Here is a 19,294-nt window from a genome sequence, read left to right on the forward strand (position 1 = left end):
AGGCAAGGGACGTGATTAACCGGATGTCAGCATGAGGTGGACGGTTCCTGAAGGATTCGCCTCATGCTGTAGGGCTGAGACTGCTGTCTTGATTGGCTGGTAAGTCGCCGGACCGCGAACTCAAATCGTTCCCAAACTGCAACTCTTGTTTGGAGATACGATGAACGGAATAGTGGGGTATATATCCTCTTTAGAAGCCATCATGGAGGATTTAAGCTTCATCCTTCGATAATGAGTTGATCGACACTATGGCCGACCTGGAAGCTCGATTCGTCAAACGCGGATTATGGACCAACATCGAACAAGGCCCTCTTATGGGCAAGACAATCACTACGGATATCAAGACCGGAACGATTGTGGTTGCCCTTCTAGCTGTTCTTTCGTCGGCTGCAATAACAAATCTTTGGCACCTTTTCGCCTTCCTCGCACACCAATTACGAGCCGATGGGCGCGCGGCAGATGGCCTGCAGCGCCAACAACAAGCGCTTCTACGCACATTGCCGATGCCGAGTTCCCTTGTTGTGGATTCAATTAAGCTATGGTGGATGTGGAGGAGGAGAACTACTCGTGTGCTTGCCCGCTCGTTGATCTACGTATTGCTAGGAGGACTGTTCTCAGTTGGAATGGTGGTAGTGGGTGTATTTTCTTCATTTGTTGTCACTACCTCCAACATCCCAGTCCTAGTCTCTAGCCCGTTCTGTGGGCCGTTAGACGTTGATCCTTCGGGCGAGAATCTCATCGCTAGCCTTGTCGGCCTCCGATCATTCTACACGAGCGTACGGGGCGTCACGAAACCTTATGTGGACGGCTGTTATCAAAACACCACCACCGAGTTACCTGCGCGATGTCGACAGGTTTTTATTCGTCCAAATATCCCGCTTTCTCAAGAGCGTGTAAAATGCCCCTTTTCCTCGGATATTTGCTTGGATCTAGGTGGCGATATGACGGCTGTGCAGCTCGACTCTGGGCTCGTAGACCTCAATGAGGCTTTCGGAATGAACATGGCGTCGGCCGACCGAGTCCAATTTCGTAAGAGAACAACTTGTAGTGTGTTGAAGACTGATGGTCGGACTTCACTTGTCAATGCCTCGGGTATTCCCCCTCCTTTGTTCCCATATCTTCCAAACGAGCAGCTTTTGCTGCTGCATTATGGGAATAGGAGGACAGGGCAGAGATTAGTGAATGCGTCGTTTAGTCATAGTTTGCTAGCTGCAAATACTACGAAGAATTATGGGACTGGGTGAGTTGATTGTTATCTCTCAAGCCTGTATTTCCAGTCATCTCCCAATGACCCAACTAGGTTTATGGTTTCTCAATTCTAACTGTATTTCTAGATATGTTGCCGCATTCACAGCCCCCGAGTTAGGGGATGTCAGCGATATAAACCCATTAGCTGAGATGCGGAATTCAGACGCAGACTTGGTTATAATCGCTATACACATGAACAGAGTATATTACAGCAATCCGGTCAACGATCCAGTATTCGCAGCACACAGCCCCTACGCCTTCACGGACGGCGTTACCAGGAAAAACACGACCTTTTATTTCTCAGACTTCTCGAGCGGAGTCGTGGGATGCACTGAACAGGTATGTCAACGATGGCCTCCACAATACATGTGAATTACAAATGGATGAATTGAGAACTAACATGTGTCTGTCCGTCAAAGTACCAATTCTGCCACGCCCGTTCCTCCGCCCCATCCTTCTGCACCCCTCTCACCCACCTCCCGGGTGTCTTCTCCCCCTCAGACTACCCCGGAGCCAGTCCAATCCAACTCGCAGCACTCCGTCTCTTGGTCTCTACAAACCTCGTCTACGGCATCTTCGCTGGTCTCGACAGCGGGTTGAAATCAAGTGCTCTATCTGCGGACGGCTTCGTCGTCTCCCTGCCAGATGACCAATGGATCAACGAGGTCATTAGCTTGGAACAGTATGTCTGGGGTTCGCTGCAGACAGTGATTTCAGGATATGCGGTTGGGCCACAAGTGCGAGATGAGTCTGCAGAGGAGTTTGTTAGGAAGAATATGACGAATGGAGAGCGGGGGCTGTGTGGGTTACAGAGGATGAGGAAGTCTGGTGGTTTTGTGTATGTATATTTATCCTTTCCTCCAACACCGTGAGAACGTCGAGTCTATCTGTGACAGGTCTAGAGTGCACAAACTAACGCCTATTCCTACTGTAGCAACATCAATGTCTTCGGCCTCGCCTTCATCATCACCTTCTCACTCGCCATCTCCATGCTCGATTTCTTCCTCCTCAAACTCCTAATCGTACTTACCCGGTTTCGAAGAATCATGGCGCCGCGACTCGACCGCTGGATTCAGGATGGCGTGCTGCAGCTTCAACGGCGGGCGTATGAAGCTAGTGGTGAAGGGACTTGGATAAAACTAGAAGATGAGGTTCCCCTGACCGTTGGGAATAGGCAGCTGCGTGAGTTGCCATTGCAGTCCATACGAGCGACGACGACGTATTTGAAGTTTTAGTCGACAACGAATTCAGGACAAAATGTTACATGATGTTAACGCTCTCCTTAATCCTAGCAAGAGGCTTCACGGATATTATAGATTCCAATTATATTCCATGTTATATGATAACGTGCTGTACCTACCATTATCCGTTCCTCTTCCGTGAGTCCCATCTCCTCCCAATGCCGCCCCCTCACCTAAAAAACAACAACCTCAAAAGTCTCAAAACCCACATCCAACCCCACAACGCCCACCCCCCGGAATGCGCCACCCTAATCACAAAATGACTCATCCTTACCACCTTCTCTGCCTTTCTAACAGCTACCCCATCATACCTCTTTAATGCCTCTTCAGCATCCGTACTCTGAACCAACGCCTCCGCAAAAGCCCAGCCATCCATAATAGCCAGGTTAGCACCATTTCCCGCGAACGGCGAAACTGCGTGGTTCGCATCACCCAGGAAAACAACCTTCCCGGCAAGGGATTGTAGGGCTGGGGACGGGGAAGTGATGTATGTCGGATCCGATGTATGCGCGAATCCGGGTTTATCCATTGCGTTGAACATCATCACGCTTCCCTTCTGCGTCTGGTCCAGCATCTGCGCAAATCGCGGTCCGAACGCCGGCACACCTTTCTGTCTAGCTTCCTCTAGCAGTGCGACTACTTCGTCTACTTCTAATGGCTGTTTTTTTGGCGTCACGGGGTCGCCTTGCTTCCAGCTTAACGCCCATCCTAGTCCGGTGGAGTTTATGGGCGCGATGAATAGGCAGTGTCCGGTGCCGGGGAGAATCATGCCGTAGTCATGAGAAGACGTGGATGGAGAGGTGGAGAGAGGGCATGTCCCGGCTATGACGACGGGGCCGGCGAATTGTAAAGTATCAGTGGGGCGAAGGAGGGTGCGGGGTTTACTGGACGAGCCTGAGGCGTCGATGAGGAGGTCGCAGGTGGCGGTATGGGAGTTGGAGAGATGGACGAGGATATCGCCATTGCCATTTCCAGTACTAATCCCACGATCAGCAGAGGGGGCAGGGGAAAGACCTGTGATAGCAGTCCCCCAGATAATCTCCACGCCCTCCAACTCCTCCGCTGCCTCTACGAGCGTCTGCCTCAACGCCTTCCTTGAAACCCTCATTCCAGACACCGGGCAACCCACCGGAACCTTCGATCGCACCTTAAGTACCTCCCTCCACCCGTGATCCCAGACTACAAAACCCCCCTTCTCACTCCCTTCTTCCTCATCCCCAATGCTAGTAACAGCCCTCTCCAACATCGGCTCTAACATCCCCATCTTGAGTAAGGTTTGGACTCCAGCGCTTGGTGCATCGGAGCGAATGGAGAGGGAGTAACCTTCTCGCCCCGCGGGGGCAGCACTAGAATCGCGGTCGTAGAGCGTGAGGCGGGGAGGGGTAGAACGGGGGTTGGAGTTGGAGAGACTGGGCCAGAGTTTGTGCAGGGATATGGCGAAGCTGAGACTTGAGATACCGGCGCCGGCTAGGATAATATGCTTGCCGGATAGGAAATGGGGATGGGGTTGTTGGGGGGAAGACATATTGGGGTTGGAGTGTGGAGATGATATTGGAAGTGATGGTGGGTAGAAGGGAGAAAAGGTGATTAGGTCTTACCGCTGTAGAATATTATCGATGTAGCTATGATAGATATGCCGACCGCACACATTCTTTCTTCTCCCAGTTTCGCAGGTTGTGGTATCAACGCCTCAATTGCGCGTAAGGTTGGAATACGAGGAGACGACGCAAGCGTTGGCGTCACGGACGAATACCCATATGCAGGCAGCAAATGCTCTTCCAGATTTACGCTCCCTTCATTCGCTTTTCTCGCATTCCTGAATGAGCGGAGGCGTTCATGCTTGGTCTTGCGATTGAGTGGAGTTTTGGGTGTGGTCGGAGATCGGGGGTGCATCGGAGTTTGCTGTGGTGCGACTGGCCGTGATAGAACTCGAACAAAGCTTCCAGGGACATAGATATTGAAATTCAAGTGTTTCATTGCAAGCCAATGTCTACCGATTTAAGGGTATCCGCGTAGGACTAGGACTAAGATTAACAATAAGGGAAATCCCGAAATTAGTAACCACCTAGAGCACAACAGCAAAGCCAATACTCCACCGACTCTACAACAAATAACCTTCAATGCACTGTATCGCTAGAACGCTCAACACTCCGCTACTAAAGTAAAGAAAACCTAAGATAAGTCATTAGAGTCAGTGGCTCTAAACCTCGAATTCGGTGAGCCAATGCCTGACGACGACCTTGCCCTCATCGAAGGCTTTCCAGTCCATGCGCCTGATAATGGCAGCATGGCTATGACGGTGGTTGTGGATGAAGACGGGATACTTCTTGAAGCCCACCTCATCCAAAGCCTGAATCATCGCAAACTGGTCTGCGGTCAAGGCTAGCGTCGGAAAGTCAAGTGCGTGTTCTTTCTTCGCTTCCTTTATTGAGTCCACCTCTGACTCTGAGACTGAGGAAGGCTTCGATTTTGGTGAAGAGTTCGCCCTGACCAGCTTCGGCGAGAGTGGTGGTGAAGCTAGCTCCTCGCTACCAGCCAGAAGATATTCATGCTCTTGGGCGTTGTTCACGTTCTCGAACATGTCTTCGACTTCTCGGCGGACGTCGTTAATCATGAGGGGTATGCGGTATCCTGCTACGTCGATGCCGGCCTTGCCTTCTTCGTGCATGCGGATTCGCTGACGGCTTCGAACTGACTGGATGGCGGAATTAATCAAAAACAGAGATGAGCCGATCGGAATGAAGATTAGGAGGAAGGCGAAAATGGGCAGACGACCAAAGACGGTGCGTGTATTGGAGGACAGTCTCTGGTGGAAAGATGGCAGTGTCTCTTTTTCTTTCACTGAAACGGGGTTGTCAGCGTCGATGATGACGGGCTCGTAGCCGCTCAGATAGTTGATTTTGATGGCATCTGGCTGGACATATGGGTCGGTTCGCGAGATGCATGTCGTGTAGTAGACTGCAGATCTGTCATTCACGACATTGGAGTACAAGCTGCGATGCTTGAATTGGGCCAGGGCCTGGATGAAGATGCTCGCAGGGTCAGCAAGCACCGCGAGGAGAGGCCGACCAGTGTCTCTGAATTGATCAATGGTGAACAACTGTCTTCCACTGGTGGAAAGAGTGCGAGCTCCCAGCACATTCCAGATGTGGTTGTGGTATCCATTGAGCGGCGTTCGAACACCGAGGTGTGGAGTTGCAAAAGTGGTGAAATTCTGCTCCCCATTAGACCACAGTTTGATGCTGAGCAGACGACACATACCACCGGCTCGATCTTTTCGAACAGTCCTTTGTGGTAGAGCAAGCCTATCGCATACCGAGCGATCAACCCGCCCAGGGAGTATCCGATGATGCTGAGCTTCTTGATCTCAGTTCCGTCTCTTGCCAGATCCTCCAGGGACTCCTCTATTTCGGTCGCGACCCGCTCGCCGCCCAATTCGATGCCATCGTAGGTGAAGCTGCCGGTGTTGCGCTTAGCGACAAGGATGTGGAGCTTATCTTCAGGGTACTGTTCGCGGAGGGATGTGCTGAGGTACTTCAGGTGCTGCGGGTTGCCCCAGAGCCTGTTGATTTAGTGTTAGCGACGAGAACTCGTGCAAGCGAAGCCGATGCAGTACGGTATCCGAGGAATGAGCTGTTATCGCTGCGCAGAGACCGATGTCAATAGTGTCGCGTGCTTCAGATTGCTTACCCGTGGACGAGGACGCAGAGATGAACTGGACGAGAAGACGCTGAAGCGGGAGTTGCTGTGTCCATTTGGTGTCTATGGGTTTTGAATTGGAGATGTGATACGTACTTTGAAGGAGTGGCGAGACGTGCTATTATATCTTTGAATGTTCGAGTTTCGGACCACTCTTATCGGTGCAAGGGCCGCTGCCAGTGGCCTGGAGCTGAGGAGCTGAGCCTCTAGTGACGTCCTTTCTTTGCTTGGCTGCAAACCGAGCCCCCCGACTCTCCGAGCCGGACCAAGTGTTCTCCCGAACGGATATAACGACATCATAAAATACTTTTTTCAGCAAGCCCAAACTGTATATACCGATATACGATAGTGAATATGGATTGAGACTAGCATGCGCGCCATCTTCCATCCAGAGATGCAGATTAGCGATTCCCATGCAAGATTCCTTCTCTATGCTCGGAGATTTCCTCTCGACGCTCCCCAAACTTGTAGACAATACCCCTGCGCGCCTGTGAATGCTTCATGTACCGATGGCCAATTGCGACTTTGCGATAGAAGCCCGCATTCGTGCTTTATCAGGACCTTTGCAGTATTGCACTAGGACAGAAAAAGCAGAACAACACCCGCTGACTAATACAGGTTTTTCTGCAGCCTTGCACGTATTAGGGCTCTTGGCGGCACAAGAGCGCACAGACCAATCAGCTTCACGATGCACTAATTGCAAGCGACAGGCCGTCTTCCGCCTCACCACCAGTAACGCAACCACCACTTGCCTTGATAGTGAGGGTCGGCCACTACGCCAACTGTAGATGGTCATTTTATGATCACGCCAGTATCTAACAGCAACTTCCAAGCAATCCCTACGGTTTTCACCCGAGCAAAAACCTGGGGTTCACTTCCTCTCGCCCTCAAAAGCTTAGCGCGTTGTCACGGGTTCCTCGTGGGTCTCCCCCAATAAGACTCCTGCTAGCTTCTCAGACCTTTCATATTCGGTATGCTGAATGCATATGAATCCTAGATCTTTCACTAACTAGCAAAAAAGACCATTCTCTGAGGACCATGTGGCCCGACACGCCAAGCGACCACCCTTTCAGCAAGGTACCTTGCCCTTACGGTGATAAGTGTCAGCCATCATTCTGTATGTTCAGCCATGAGGATTGCCTGCTCCCGGCAGCCCTATCTGTCCATCCGCCATCCCTACATGTCAATCCGCAAGCCCTACCTGTCACCACCAGCAACACATTATCTTGCGAGGAAGGCCCACGAGCCAAACGCCTGAAACTAGGAGTTAGCCAAGCACCAATTAGGACCGCAAGCCAATCGAGTCTCCTTTCGTCACTAGTTCCGAGACAGATCCAACCTGCTGTCAAACAGGATGCAGTCAAGCAGGACGCACTTAAACAGGGCGCAGTCAAACAGGACGCACGCATCAAGAACAATGCCTTACTGCAGACAAAAGTCAGCAGCCCTGCCCAGATACCAGTCGCTGATACAGTCCAAGCTCTGCAACCACGGAAACTAGCCCGAGCTCCAGTGCAGCATAGGAAGAGGCTACAGCTTTTGCAATTGATGCGCCAAAACATGAATCGTCTGAATAAAGAGGTCTCAAAGAGCACCGACGCTGGAATAAGAGCCCTAGGATTGAGCGACAATCAACTCAACAAGCTGACCGTTGATGAAGAGTACCTCATAGCCACACAAAACGGGTCGGTCTATGAGAATGTGGCGAAGAATCGAGTGTTTGAACTCCGAAAGATGACCGTCGACGACTGGGTTAAGGAACGGAGAGAGTCCATTTCCAAAGGGAAAGGGGGAAAGGAGGTAAAGAAGGAATGGACAGAGCTAGTTGATACAGGGTTGAATGCCAAAGAGGAGGTAATTTTCCTCTCTCACCTACATGCACAACAGCCAACACCGTTGGAACATGATGGCTATGTCACAAAGCAGATATCTGATGCGGATCTCGAAGAGGGACACGCTCTCATGAGTGGCTCATTTCATAACCTCGTGTCGTGCGATCGATGTAGCACGCGATTCCAGGTCTTTGAACAGAGGGAAGGGAAAGAAGGCGCACTCACAAGTGGGGGTATATGCACCTATCATTGGGGAAGGAAACGCGGTTCCCGATTCACCGGAGAACAGAACATGACATGTTGTCAGCAGCCTGCGGGATCTCCTGGATGCACTACCCATATGACGCATGTCTTCAAACTGTCAGAGGATAAGAAGCGTCTTGCGACGATCATGCCCTTCGTTGAGACCCCACCAAACGACAAGGCTAATCCGCACACCGCAATCTGCTTTGATTGCGAGATGGGCTACACGACAAAGGGCATGGAGTTGCTACGGCTGACAGCCATCTCCTGGCCAACCTACGAGCGCATTATCGACGTACTGGTCCACCCACAAGGACAGATTCTCGATCCGAACACGCGCTTCTCTGGAATCCGCCTGGAGCAGTTCAACAAAGTCCCCACCCTCCGTCCAAACTTACCCCCCGACCCCTCGAATCTCGATGTCGTTGCCTCACTCTCTGCTGCTCGCGATCTCCTGCTCTCGTACATATCTCCTACAACGCCTCTAATTGGTCACGCACTCGAGAACGATCTTAAAGCCATCCGCCTGATCCACCCAACCTTCATTGATACTGTCTTGTTATATCCGCACAGGGATGGCCTCCCTGCCCGCAACTCGCTCCGAGGGCTCACGGAGCAGCACTTAAAGATGAAAATCCAACAAGCGGGTGCTGCAGGCCACGACAGCTTCGAGGACGCTAAAGCAGCTGGCGAACTGGTGCGGTTGAGGATCAAAAAGGAGTGGAAGGCCTTGAAGGCTGAGGGAGGGTGGAGGATTACAGATGATGGCGTTATTCATGATCAGGTGCCCACAGTTGCACCGAAGGGACCAAAGAGCGCAGTCAAGCGGAAGTGGGGTGTCGGCCCCCAATACGATGGAGCGTGCAATGAGGATGATGAGAAGATAGAGGACGGCGAGGACGAGAACTTGTGAGTGAGTGCAGAAAAACAGAGAATCATCCGGGATTTGTATGATAGACTTTCATCAATCCAGTGGCTCAGCTAATGGGATTTGGAGTACTAAGGAGCTTGATAAAAACCATGCAAGGCATTCCAGCACCAATTCATCAATGGGCCCTCAACTTGCTATTCCTTCCTGATCTCTTGGGAAATCTAATTCATCTAGTACTGTATCTCTTCAGTCCTCGGTAGATTGTAGGAAGTAGTATATTGAATTATGGTGGTAGGCTTACTTTACAATGACAATAATAATAAAAATAATAAGAAGAAGAAGAAGAAGAAGGAGGAGGAAGAGGAGGAATTATTGTCTGCAGAACTGTATATCTTATAGAGAATAGAGAAGGTTTGGATAACTTCTTGTCTAATAATCCACTCTAGCCTATCTTAAAGTTTTAGTATTATACTCCTGTGTCTCTTTAGTCTTGCAAGAATTCATTAGGTAAGAAAATAAACTCTAAGCACAAGGTAATTCCACGCTCATAATAACTAGGATACCTTCTCCTACAGACCTGTACACCTTGTCAACAATCAGAGGCTGTAGATGACTCCTTGTCCCCCGTTCCCCTAACCCATCGTCTCGTCAGTAAAATACTCCTACAACCCCCTCACCCTTGCTACATTCCACTGACTGGAATATTGAATCCCAAAGTCTCCTTCTATTCGCTACTCAAATTTCCCCTCCTAAGCTACCGTTTCTAACCCCTGCACCCCATCTAGTGCTTCAATACCAGGCGTGTCGATGACATCGATGTCGAGGTCTTTCATGACGCCGATGACAACGCCTACGCTCTCGAAAAAACCGTTTACGGCGACGCGGAGCATACGGTTTGTTGTTGCAGCGTAGTTGACCACGAGCAGATTCTTTTCGTTTTCGGGTGTGGGAGTAGGGTTGGAGGTTGGGGTGGATGCAGCTGATGGGCGTGAAGAGAGCGAGAGTGTTCGTCGGACGAGGTGCGAGAGTTCTGCGTCCACGGACAGGGCGCGCAGCGCCGTTGTTGCGAGGTGGGGGGACGGAAATGGGATTGTGAGCGTGCTGGGGGGGCCTCAGTAGGATAGATAGCTCATCCTGATATTCTCTCTTCAGCTCAAGGTGAAGACTTACAGTGTACATGGAAACTCCTCATCTCCTGCCATGACTTCCTTCTCAAATTAACCTCCAGGAGAGGCCGACCTGAAGATACTCTTCTGTCTCCGAGTTATGCGGTAGTATTTCTGCGTCCAATCGATGTGCATATAAAGTCGCGCACGTTGGTTTGCGAGCTTGTTGGCCAATGTTCCGGATGCGGGGTGGGGCGGCTGGAAGCCATGTGGTAGCGAAGCGCGGCTCCGAATTTGATGAGCGTCATTGTGCATTTCATCATTGACTATGCTATTTCATCATTGACTATTCCATTCCATCATCATTCATTACTATTTCCAAGAAAGTTTCTATATGCATACAAAATGGCCTGAGACCCATCTTCTAAGCTCTTCATATCACCTCGAGTCTACGAATTCCTATACCTTTCACCTCAAGTCTTAATTAAACAGTGTCTTGGTAGTAGTAAAGAGTAATAACAGATACATACATCCATACAGAGAGCACAGCACAGCACGGCACAGCAAATATGACAACCCCCTCACCCTCCGAATTCCTAACTTTCCACCGGCGTCTCGTCTTCTCGTCTTCCCTACGCTACTCCGCGCTCACCGGGCGATTAATATCATGCCGTCGACCCGTCCAACCCACATATGCAAAACAATTCTCGCTGTCATCGAGGTGCGCGCAGAAATCCAAATCCCAGGAACAGAGCAACGCCAATTCAGAGCATGCAACCCACAAAGCGCAGAAAGGTGACCATTTGGATGTGCAGAGTTGTAATGTGAAAGAGGGCATGGAGTATGTGCATCTCTTGATTCCCTTCCCCATTCCCCCTGCCCCCAAAATTTCCCCCGCACCATTACCATTGCGTTCATGCACATGCTTCCTTGCTACCGCTTGCTGTAGTAGTACTTGTAGTTCTACAGTTCACAATTAACACACCAAGCAGCAGCAAAAATTCCGGAACTGGCGGTCATGCAACCGAGCAACGCGATTCGGCGGGCGGTAAGGCGAAAGCGAAAAGGGAGTTCCCTGAGGCGCCGGATGTGGCTATTGGGATGCAGGATGAGAGGGGAGGACGGGGTGGTTGATTTTTACAAGCTTTTGACATGAGGTCGGAGATGAGCGATGAGAAAAAAATTATCCAGCTTTCCATTTGAAAAGCTTAATATTTCCTTGGCCCTTTCAACTCATTCCCCGAAACTGGGGATTTCTTATTAGCTCTGCCAGCACACCCTTAGAGTATAATATTACATACCTATTCTCAAATTGTCAATCTCCCACCCCTTCATCGCACTACCATACTCTCTCTAAGCCCAAAACCCTTGCAGTAATGTCTCACCCAAGCATACTCCTCTTCCTCCCCCTCAACCTCACATCCTCCAACCTCTTCAACACCACCTTCGCCCCCTTAAAGCTCTCCCCATACACCCTCAACACCTCTCTAAACAACGGTTCGGCAGCAGGGTGCGTAGCCGCGAACGCTCGTTCCAGAACGTACAAATCAACTGCACGTTCTTCTTCCCCGACCGTTTGTGTTGCGAGGCCGAAGTCGATGATGATGATGTCACCATCGAGTTCATGGCCAGTGGGTTGTGAAGCGGGGGATGATTGTGGAGAAACGGTGTCGGCGGCTGTAATTGCAGCTTCACGAATTGCAGACAGAGTTTGTCTTTGTGGTGGGTTTTCTTCTTCAAGTGTTGAATGTGGTGGTGCAGATGTCGAGGGTGGCACAAGTTTCCTCACCATCAAATTACTCGTCGTGAGATCCCCATGGCAAACTCCAATATCATGCAACCTAGCCACCGCCCTCCCAACCCTCCTCATTAAATCCCAAAGCTCTTCTTCCCCCTCTTTAACCCCTACCCCTTCTCCATTCTCCCCTTCCCCATTCTCCCCTCCCTCGCGCCCCTCCCCCTGCAAAACCCTCATCCCCACTCGTTCCACCCACTCATCAAGCACCACCCTCACCGTCCTCCCCTCCACCCACTCCAGCGCCAACCACCCATTCTCGACATCTCCCCCAAGAACACCCGGTACCTTAACACCCTCCTTCCTACACTTCACCAACACGCGGGCTTCCGCCAGTAATCTTGCTTTCGTGAGTCGTTTATCGAGGACAGGGTGGCGGTATGGTTTCGGGGGACGATATTTTAGGGCGACAGGGGTAGAGGGAGTGAGGAAGGTTGTGCGGTAGACGAGGGCTTCCGCACCTTGTGTTAGGACTGTGAGGGGTGTGTGAGTGAAGGGGGGTGGGAGAATGTGATCCGGTTGGGAGGCATGGGGTGGTGGTGGGGTTGCCATGGTTTTGGGGGCGAGACAGCTCAGTACAGTTAACGCTGAGGAGAAGATTAGGGGATGAGTTATTTAGAGCGTGGAGGTGTTTTAGTCCGTTGATGCGTTCGTAGAGTAATGTTATTGGGGCCTGCGGGGAAGAATTTTTTGGTGTTGATGGGGAAGCTTCCCCGCCATCCTGGAAAAAAGCGTCTGGTTGGGCTATTAGGTACAAATGTGTACAGATCAGTACAGGGAGAATGATTCTACTGACAGACTACGTAAACTCAAGAAACATTTCTGGGTAGCTGCTGTCCTTGAAAATTCAACTTTGTTCTCTTCTCATCATTTTCATATGCAAAATCATCTCACCAGGCAGACACGAGATTCGCTTTTAAAACCACCCCCAAATAGCCTTCCACCCAGCCCTGATGCTATTGTCCGCTTCACGTCACGATCTCAATCAGCATGGTACAATAATTTTAAATGAGTGTGATAGCATTTAGGTGTCTCATCCTACATGACCGGACCCATCAATCGATCGTCCACCATTTTTCAGCTTAAAGTCCCTTCACCCATTTTACAAAGGAGGGTACCCTCATATCCACCCATACCAAAATACAACCAAGGGAATGCAAGGAACCACCAGCCACAGGCTCTTGAGGTTCGTTGATCTTGTAATCCGGCTCATCGAGCGTCCAAAAAAAAAAGGGTCCTCGCACCCTTCCAAAAAGCCCCAATTGCTTGAAGGATATGGTTCTGTTCGTGTGTTGTTGTGTTTCCATTCTTTGAACGAACAATGATGATGAGAAGAAACGGAGAAAAGCCAGATACCGCATCCGCATGCTCATTAAACACAGTACGCGTAATTTCGGAACCAAGGGAAGAAAAGGATGTAAAGAACAGAGAACTGCCAAAAGTGGAGCCTCTCCAACCCTCCCTGGAATACGTCCCATGTGTACCAAAAACCAACAGGACATATCACAGAAAGGACTAGGGGGGCGAAGAAGTGAAGTAATCGTGAAAAATATGACCACTGCTAAACCCACCCAAATGCAACCAACCAGCTTTGCGCGACGGTAAGACCAGAAACAAGCAAGGAAAATGTCGAGTCGTGAGTAGCCGTAAACATCGCGACGTGAGGAACAACGCCACGCAATATACACAATTGAGGAACCCTAGCTCAAGATCTACCTGAGTAAGGTGGCCTCAATACCGTTTCCTCTATTGCTTCGTCGATATTCTCTAAAATATCGAGCTCTTTCGCTTTTCGGCACTGGTGAGCACGAGCATTGGCATATTTCGGCGTTCGCCTGACATCTGCTGGGGCTCCTCGACCCGAATCTCCACCAAGCCACCACCGATACCAGAGCCTTCCTCGCTGCTCACACTGTTTGCGGTATATGAGCCATTGGTGGAGGTTCGGTCACGGGACCGCTCCTTCATTTCCTTCCTCTCTGAACCGATGGCACCATTGGCGGCTGCACGAAGGCTTCCGATGCTGGGCTTTCCTGAGAGGCTTCCACTTCCGGCACTGTGAACGCTATCCGAGTCGTTGTCGGAACCAGTGGGGAAAGACATCTCAGTCTCGCTCACCGGGGTCATGCTTCCCGCACTGCCAGATCGAACACCGCGGCGCTCGATTCCAGCACGGACAAGATTGTGAACGGCTCGTCGGCGCTGGCGGGTAGCAAAGTTCTTGCTGCCTTCATGCTTGGTGGTTGGACTGGCTTGAAGTTCCTCAAGAGCAGGTGGTCCTCGAGGTTGGCGCATAGGGTGCTCGCCGGCACGAGCCTGGCCGGGGCCAAATGTACCACTGCTCGGAGTCGACGGGAATCCCACGGGTCGAACAAATGCAGACTTTGGACCCTCAGGGGTCTCGCTCATCTTTCCGTCTACCGCAAGCGAAGATAGGGTCTTCTTGTGGCCACGGCGGAAAGCGTTCGCAGATGGAGGCGGGAGAGGGACGACGTCCTGGGGAGGTGACGCCGACTTCTTCGGTGGAGACGAGCTGCGGGAACTCCACGGGCTCGGGTTGATCTCATTAGGAGGAGACACCTGGAAAATGGGTGTATCGACCTTGGGTGGAGAAGAGGTAAAGCTGGGGGTTGGCGGAGGCGGCGAGTGCGACAGGTTTGAAGTGGCCATCTGTGTGCGAATATCACCGCCGTTCTGCTGCTGGTTCTGCTGGAAGTTCTGGTCCAAGACATAATTGTACTGGCCAGTCAGCTGGTTGTAAGCGAGGTATACGCCAGGTTGTCCAGTCTCCTGTGGCATCGAAGTGTTCTGGTATTGCTGTCCATAAGCGTTAAGTTGCGGTGTATATGGGGTCGATGGAAACGGCTGCGACTGTTGTTGCACTCCACTGGCATTCAGGTTCATTCCCCCAAATTGCTGGGCTGTGAGGTTCAAGAGCTGCTGCTGGAGATGTTGCTGCCTCTGCGCGAGATACAGCTCGGCAGCCAACAGCTGTGCAGCAACGTTGGGGTCAATGTCCGCATCGTCAAATTGAACTGGAGGAGGAGCCAAAACCTGGTCATAGAGGGCCTGGGGCTGTTGGGCATACGGGGCCCGGTTATTGCCGGAAAAGCCAGATCCAATAGCAGTTTGGGGGATGCCGTGGTTCATGCCATTGTAGCTCTGCCTCGCATACCGTCCTGGGTCCATGCCAAAGCCGTGCTGGCCCTGCGTATAAGGAGCCGAGGCAGGTGGCTGGGCGGATGTTGGAGTCTTGGGGGCGGTGCGGAGTCCAGCAAGGAGGTGGGACCGACTGGTACGCGGAGTCGGAATCTCGACCGAGTTTTCGGCGATGGAGGAAACCTTGGGAGGAGAGGCAACACTCAGGCGCTTCAAGGACGCGCCTTTACCGCGGGAAGCAAAGCCGGCGCCTGGAAGGCCGATGCCGCCATTAGGCGAAAAGTTGTTGTAGGTCATTTGAGCAAGACCGCCAGCGTCCATGCTCATGATGCTTTTCGTTCAGTGGGCGGTTGATGGGACAAAAGGTAATGCCGTGGCGAAAGTGATGCGCAGACCACTATGGGAAGGATATAGAATCGAAGATGACGGCCGAGAGTGGTAAAAAAAACCGACGGACGGACAGAGGAGGGAATGTTCGCGGCGCTGTGGGATGAGCGGGGCGCCAGAAGAGGAGAGCGGGGTGATATACAGGACGTCTGTCGGGGAGACAAGCGTGAGGAATTGACGAGCGAGATTAGAAGATTAAGGATCGTAAGATCTTTGTAACGTAAGGCTTGGAATCGTAAACCGGCCGACGGGCAGTGCAGATGGGACTATTAACAAGGGTCTTTCAGTCGCTGGGCCTAGGGGCTCAAGTCGGGGCAGGAGCAGACGCGTCGTTCGTTCGTTCGGGGGGGCGAGCGCGGGGGTGGGGGTGTCGTAGAGGAAGGAAGGCGCGAGGCAGCGGGCAGACGGTGAGAAGGGCGAAGAGAAAAGTATTGAGCAAAGATGGAATACAGGAACGGTCAAGGACGGGATCAAGCGGGCAAGGCTGGGTCTTGATGCGGTCGACTTGCGGGCTTTGTCAGGCTCAAGGAGCGACGATACTGGCGCGCTCGGAGGGATCGAGATTAGTAGGGCTAAGCTGAGTCCAACAAAAGGGACAACTATAAGATGCAGAAGCTGCGCGACGGCAGAGAAAGGGAGTAGAGAACGAGGGAAGATGGAGGGGAGGAAGAAGGGGTGGGATGGGGGAGGACCGGTGGAGTTGGAGGATGGACAAGGTGACAGAGGACGGAAGACGAACGAAGGCAGTGGGCGTATTTGATCGGTCGGTGGGCTGGGTTCTTGGCGGATAGCCCGCAGGCGCTAGTGGCCAGACACCCACCAATTCAGGGGCTTGCTCCCGGCTAGCCCTGCAAAATCCTCGATGGCTGCAGCACGGGGTCAGAGATGGTGGACGATGGGCGAGGAAGCAGAAGCTGGTAGTGAGCAGACAATTATGCGCTGGCTGCAGAGAACCGCAAAGTCGAGTTGAGGTGCTGCGTTGTTCCTGTGTCGTCGAAGGGATTCCGTCCTCTATCAACACCAGGGCGGGCAACTGCCCGGCTCCCTCCAGGACGCCGCCCACAAGCAGGCCACCGTCGACAGGCCTTCAAGCCATGTCGCGCCCCGTCCAGCAGCGATACCCGGTGACACCCAGCGATGGCCCATGGACGAACCATCGTGCCTCTGCCTCTGTGCACTCTGTCGCGCTCCCGCCAAAAATAAGCTGCCGGACAGCAAATACCCCTTCAATTGAAACATGCGCACTCTCATTGCTCAGCGAACTTCGTCGTCTGCACACCGCATCCAGCACTTTCCATCAGCGGCGTCTATCCAGTCCAGTCATCGCTGTGGAACTGCCTGCCAACAGCGGCGAGAAGCGGTTAGGCATGCACATCGTTGGCCACTCAGCGCAAGAAGAACTGCTGCACTTCCTCAGCCACGACACTACTTCTTTTTATTCTAATAATAAAGCGTGCACATTCAGCAGTAATATTGACGCGATTCTCAGAGCAGAATGAACATAGTGACACTAATAATCGAGGACTGCTTTGCCATGCACTCGCTCGTTCATCGTCAATGCCGAGGACCAGCCGTGCATGAAGGTGAGCGCGCCCGTGCAGGTCAGCACTCAGCTTGCTCCTTCATCCCAACTCATATCGATACCTCCCCGGACACCTCTGCCGGCGCCGGAGGATAGGAGAAGGAGTCATCCACGGCGAATATCCAGCCCGCAAAGACAGTAGAGAGCGTGCCAGACAGAGTCCGATAACTCTCATCATCCCTCTGCGACTAAATCCTCGCTCCTCGTATCGCTAATTTCCAGCATCAAAAATCAGTCCCTGAGGAGTCCCTGAGCACCTCGTGTGGCCCCCGTCGCCCTCGTTTCAAGCCCGGGGATGCCCGTCTCGCCGCTGGCCTGAAACCGTCTCACTAGCGCTCAGCGTGCAGATTCATCTCGTCAAGCTCGCCCTGCAGGAACCCAAGGCGAACGCCAAGCTTTGGCCGAGACAGGCGCCGTTGAAACAACCTCCTCCTGACTGCTGGGCTGAGGATGCCAAACGCCCGTGCGAGCAGATCCACATGGTCAGAATCACTGAGGAACTGCTCAGGAAATGTATGCTGTAGATCCTTCGCAATCCTTCCTTTGCAATGGCGCATGCCGCCATCGTGGCTTTTGATTGCATTTCTGATGGTCCGATTCCGCTCTGTTCACTCTCGTGTCCTGTCTGCGAAGCCTCTTTTCTACCCGCCCGTGGCCATTCCGACGCGACCGCAACGCCACACTGAGACGAAGACAGCGGATGGCTTGTTTACATAAAACGTCTTGATAGCCACGTTAAGAAGAAGCTCCAAGACATGGCGAAGTACGGAAGTTGAAGGGAGGATTTAATAATGACCCCAACTTAACCAAATTGATGGACCAACGAGTCAAGTGCGACACAGTCTCTAGTTTCCTTGAGAAAGGTTTCATGGACACGTACCAGCTACGGCCCGCTTACGCAGATAGCTGTGTACGCGTGTGTCTCCAGAGACAACCGCTCTGAACCTGGGGTACGGATTTTGTTTGTCGGCAGCCGTATCGATTTGTCCTTGCGGTCGCACTGGCAGTCTGTATCACTACGACCGCAGACACGCCATGATCGTTGAAGGCGCGATAGCCGTTCCACGAAGAGTTCAGTACATCCCTAATCAGTGGGCTGTTAGACAGTTCATGCTCCTACGGTTACGAAAAAGTATGTGCGATCTAGGAGATCACTGCGAGTCACACTAACATTTCGCTCGTTCTCATTCTTTAAGCCATCAGTTCTTTAGTTTCTCTCTCTCCAATTCTCAATCCCACCCCTCCTCCCACCGCCATTGAAGTAGACGTCTCGACTATATCACCCATGTAATCCCCCACCAAATAGCCCCATCCAACCGCAACCAGTTCCATCCCTCCCTCCATGAAACACCCCATCCACCAGCCAACCTTCCAGAATGTTTCAACACGCATCCCAATGACGTCTGCACCTCCCTGTCGCTTGAAAAATGGCGGCGGGGATGATGTTTCGAGTACATGCCATTATGATTGTCCTTCAGGCGACTTAGGATAGCGAAACGGGAGCCTGGCCTGGGGTTGATCTTGGCCCAGAAGAGGGTGGTTGAGTGTTTTTGGTTTGCTGGGCTGCCAGTCGGTGTATTCATGCGTCGAGGTTGGAGATCTAGAGTGAGTATATATACGGCATTGCATATTTAACTTGAGGCAATGGGAAGTCCCAGTCTGGTGCCTATGTCCAGTTAGCTCTACTCTTAGAATTTGTGTATTTAGTGTTAGCTCTATGGCATAGATCCAGCGCTGTCTTTTGTGCAAGCACATACATACCTACCTTAAACCTACTTATATAGTGGCTATAAATATCGTCCTCCCATGAAAGTGTTTCTCGGACTGTTCCGTTTGTGACCGACCCCTAAACCAAGCCAGTCTGTTTGATAGAACTTGCAATCCTCTTTTCTACTCATGCAATTCTAGGAACGCTCTGCCTTGAGCAAAAGGTGGGAAAGTTTGTACGGAGTAGCTTCAAGTCGTTGTTGCAGGTAGGCAGACAAACACTAATGTAGAAGGTGACCTGCATGATGAAGCGCGTTGCATCTGAAAGTTTAGTCTGGCTGTTACGAGGATGTGATGTTTGATCCAACCCGAAGTGAGACGGGAATGCTCACTCTCACTCCATTCTTGAAGCAAAGCAGAGGAA

At 51.8% G+C, this 19,294-nt stretch overlaps 9 protein-coding genes across 9 annotated transcripts; 4 read left to right on the plus strand and 5 right to left on the minus strand.

Moving 5' to 3' along the window:
* Window positions 1-158: 158 nt before the first annotated feature.
* BDR25DRAFT_370147 (uncharacterized protein) lies at window positions 159-2,541 on the plus strand. The gene is made up of 4 exons (XM_033697130.1): window positions 159-1,240; window positions 1,335-1,591; window positions 1,750-2,086; window positions 2,183-2,541. The coding sequence occupies exons 1-4, from the start codon at window positions 249-251 to the stop codon at window positions 2,481-2,483; spliced, it is 1,887 nt and encodes a 628-aa protein (XP_033546974.1). The 5' UTR covers window positions 159-248; the 3' UTR covers window positions 2,484-2,541.
* Window positions 2,542-2,664: 123 nt separating this feature from the next.
* Window positions 2,665-3,981, minus strand: BDR25DRAFT_153733 (FAD/NAD(P)-binding domain-containing protein; the record flags this gene model as incomplete). Its single annotated transcript, XM_033683938.1, has 1 exon — window positions 2,665-3,981. A coding segment is annotated over one exon (1,317 nt), but the record flags the coding sequence as incomplete, so codon positions are not given.
* A 509-nt stretch (window positions 3,982-4,490) lies between these two features.
* Window positions 4,491-6,271, minus strand: BDR25DRAFT_304090 (lipase/serine esteras-like protein). Its single transcript, XM_033690135.1, has 3 exons — window positions 6,180-6,271; window positions 5,751-6,051; window positions 4,491-5,703 (listed from the first exon to the last, which is right to left on the minus strand). Exons 1-3 carry the CDS (start codon window positions 6,242-6,244, stop codon window positions 4,690-4,692), a joined length of 1,380 nt encoding a protein of 459 aa, XP_033546976.1. The 5' UTR covers window positions 6,245-6,271; the 3' UTR covers window positions 4,491-4,689.
* A 668-nt stretch (window positions 6,272-6,939) lies between these two features.
* On the plus strand, window positions 6,940-9,176 carry BDR25DRAFT_287863 (uncharacterized protein; the record flags this gene model as incomplete). Its single annotated transcript, XM_033688355.1, has 2 exons — window positions 6,940-7,159; window positions 7,210-9,176. The coding sequence occupies exon 2, from the start codon at window positions 7,227-7,229 to the stop codon at window positions 9,174-9,176; it is 1,950 nt and encodes a 649-aa protein (XP_033546977.1). The 5' UTR covers window positions 6,940-7,159; window positions 7,210-7,226.
* Window positions 9,177-9,512: 336 nt separating this feature from the next.
* BDR25DRAFT_304092 (Pcc1-domain-containing protein) lies at window positions 9,513-10,481 on the minus strand (the record flags this gene model as incomplete). The annotated part of the gene is made up of 2 exons (XM_033690136.1): window positions 10,305-10,481; window positions 9,513-10,235 (listed from the first exon to the last, which is right to left on the minus strand). Coding segments are annotated over exons 1-2 (379 nt in total), but the record flags the coding sequence as incomplete, so codon positions are not given.
* Window positions 10,482-10,569: 88 nt separating this feature from the next.
* Window positions 10,570-11,480, plus strand: BDR25DRAFT_304093 (uncharacterized protein). Its single transcript, XM_033690137.1, has 2 exons — window positions 10,570-11,081; window positions 11,233-11,480. Exons 1-2 carry the CDS (start codon window positions 10,810-10,812, stop codon window positions 11,372-11,374), a joined length of 414 nt encoding a protein of 137 aa, XP_033546979.1. The 5' UTR covers window positions 10,570-10,809; the 3' UTR covers window positions 11,375-11,480.
* A 141-nt stretch (window positions 11,481-11,621) lies between these two features.
* On the minus strand, window positions 11,622-12,587 carry BDR25DRAFT_226749 (uncharacterized protein; the record flags this gene model as incomplete). The annotated part of the gene is made up of 3 exons (XM_033685223.1): window positions 11,622-11,917; window positions 12,041-12,185; window positions 12,222-12,587. 3 exons carry the CDS (start codon window positions 12,585-12,587, stop codon window positions 11,622-11,624), a joined length of 807 nt encoding a protein of 268 aa, XP_033546980.1.
* Window positions 12,588-13,090: 503 nt separating this feature from the next.
* On the minus strand, window positions 13,091-15,491 carry BDR25DRAFT_355850 (uncharacterized protein; the record flags this gene model as incomplete). Its single annotated transcript, XM_033695532.1, has 6 exons — window positions 13,091-13,116; window positions 13,154-13,243; window positions 13,280-13,403; window positions 13,436-13,735; window positions 13,774-13,889; window positions 13,925-15,491. 6 exons carry the CDS (start codon window positions 15,489-15,491, stop codon window positions 13,091-13,093), a joined length of 2,223 nt encoding a protein of 740 aa, XP_033546981.1.
* Window positions 15,492-15,513: 22 nt separating this feature from the next.
* Window positions 15,514-19,013, plus strand: BDR25DRAFT_355851 (uncharacterized protein; the record flags this gene model as incomplete). The annotated part of the gene is made up of 24 exons (XM_033695533.1): window positions 15,514-15,629; window positions 15,663-15,714; window positions 15,747-15,785; window positions 15,842-15,916; window positions 15,958-16,162; window positions 16,211-16,297; window positions 16,329-16,348; window positions 16,373-16,459; window positions 16,486-16,541; window positions 16,581-16,656; window positions 16,694-16,957; window positions 17,071-17,164; window positions 17,188-17,322; window positions 17,407-17,645; window positions 17,688-17,814; window positions 17,851-17,934; window positions 17,991-18,026; window positions 18,092-18,295; window positions 18,360-18,450; window positions 18,490-18,614; window positions 18,656-18,768; window positions 18,822-18,833; window positions 18,890-18,906; window positions 18,977-19,013. 24 exons carry the CDS (start codon window positions 15,514-15,516, stop codon window positions 19,011-19,013), a joined length of 2,391 nt encoding a protein of 796 aa, XP_033546982.1.
* Window positions 19,014-19,294: the final 281 nt, after the last annotated feature.

The sequence above is a fragment of the Lindgomyces ingoldianus genome (genome assembly GCF_010093535.1).
Source record: "Lindgomyces ingoldianus strain ATCC 200398 unplaced genomic scaffold BDR25scaffold_18, whole genome shotgun sequence".
NCBI classification, from domain to species: Eukaryota; Fungi; Ascomycota; class Dothideomycetes; order Pleosporales; family Lindgomycetaceae; genus Lindgomyces; species Lindgomyces ingoldianus.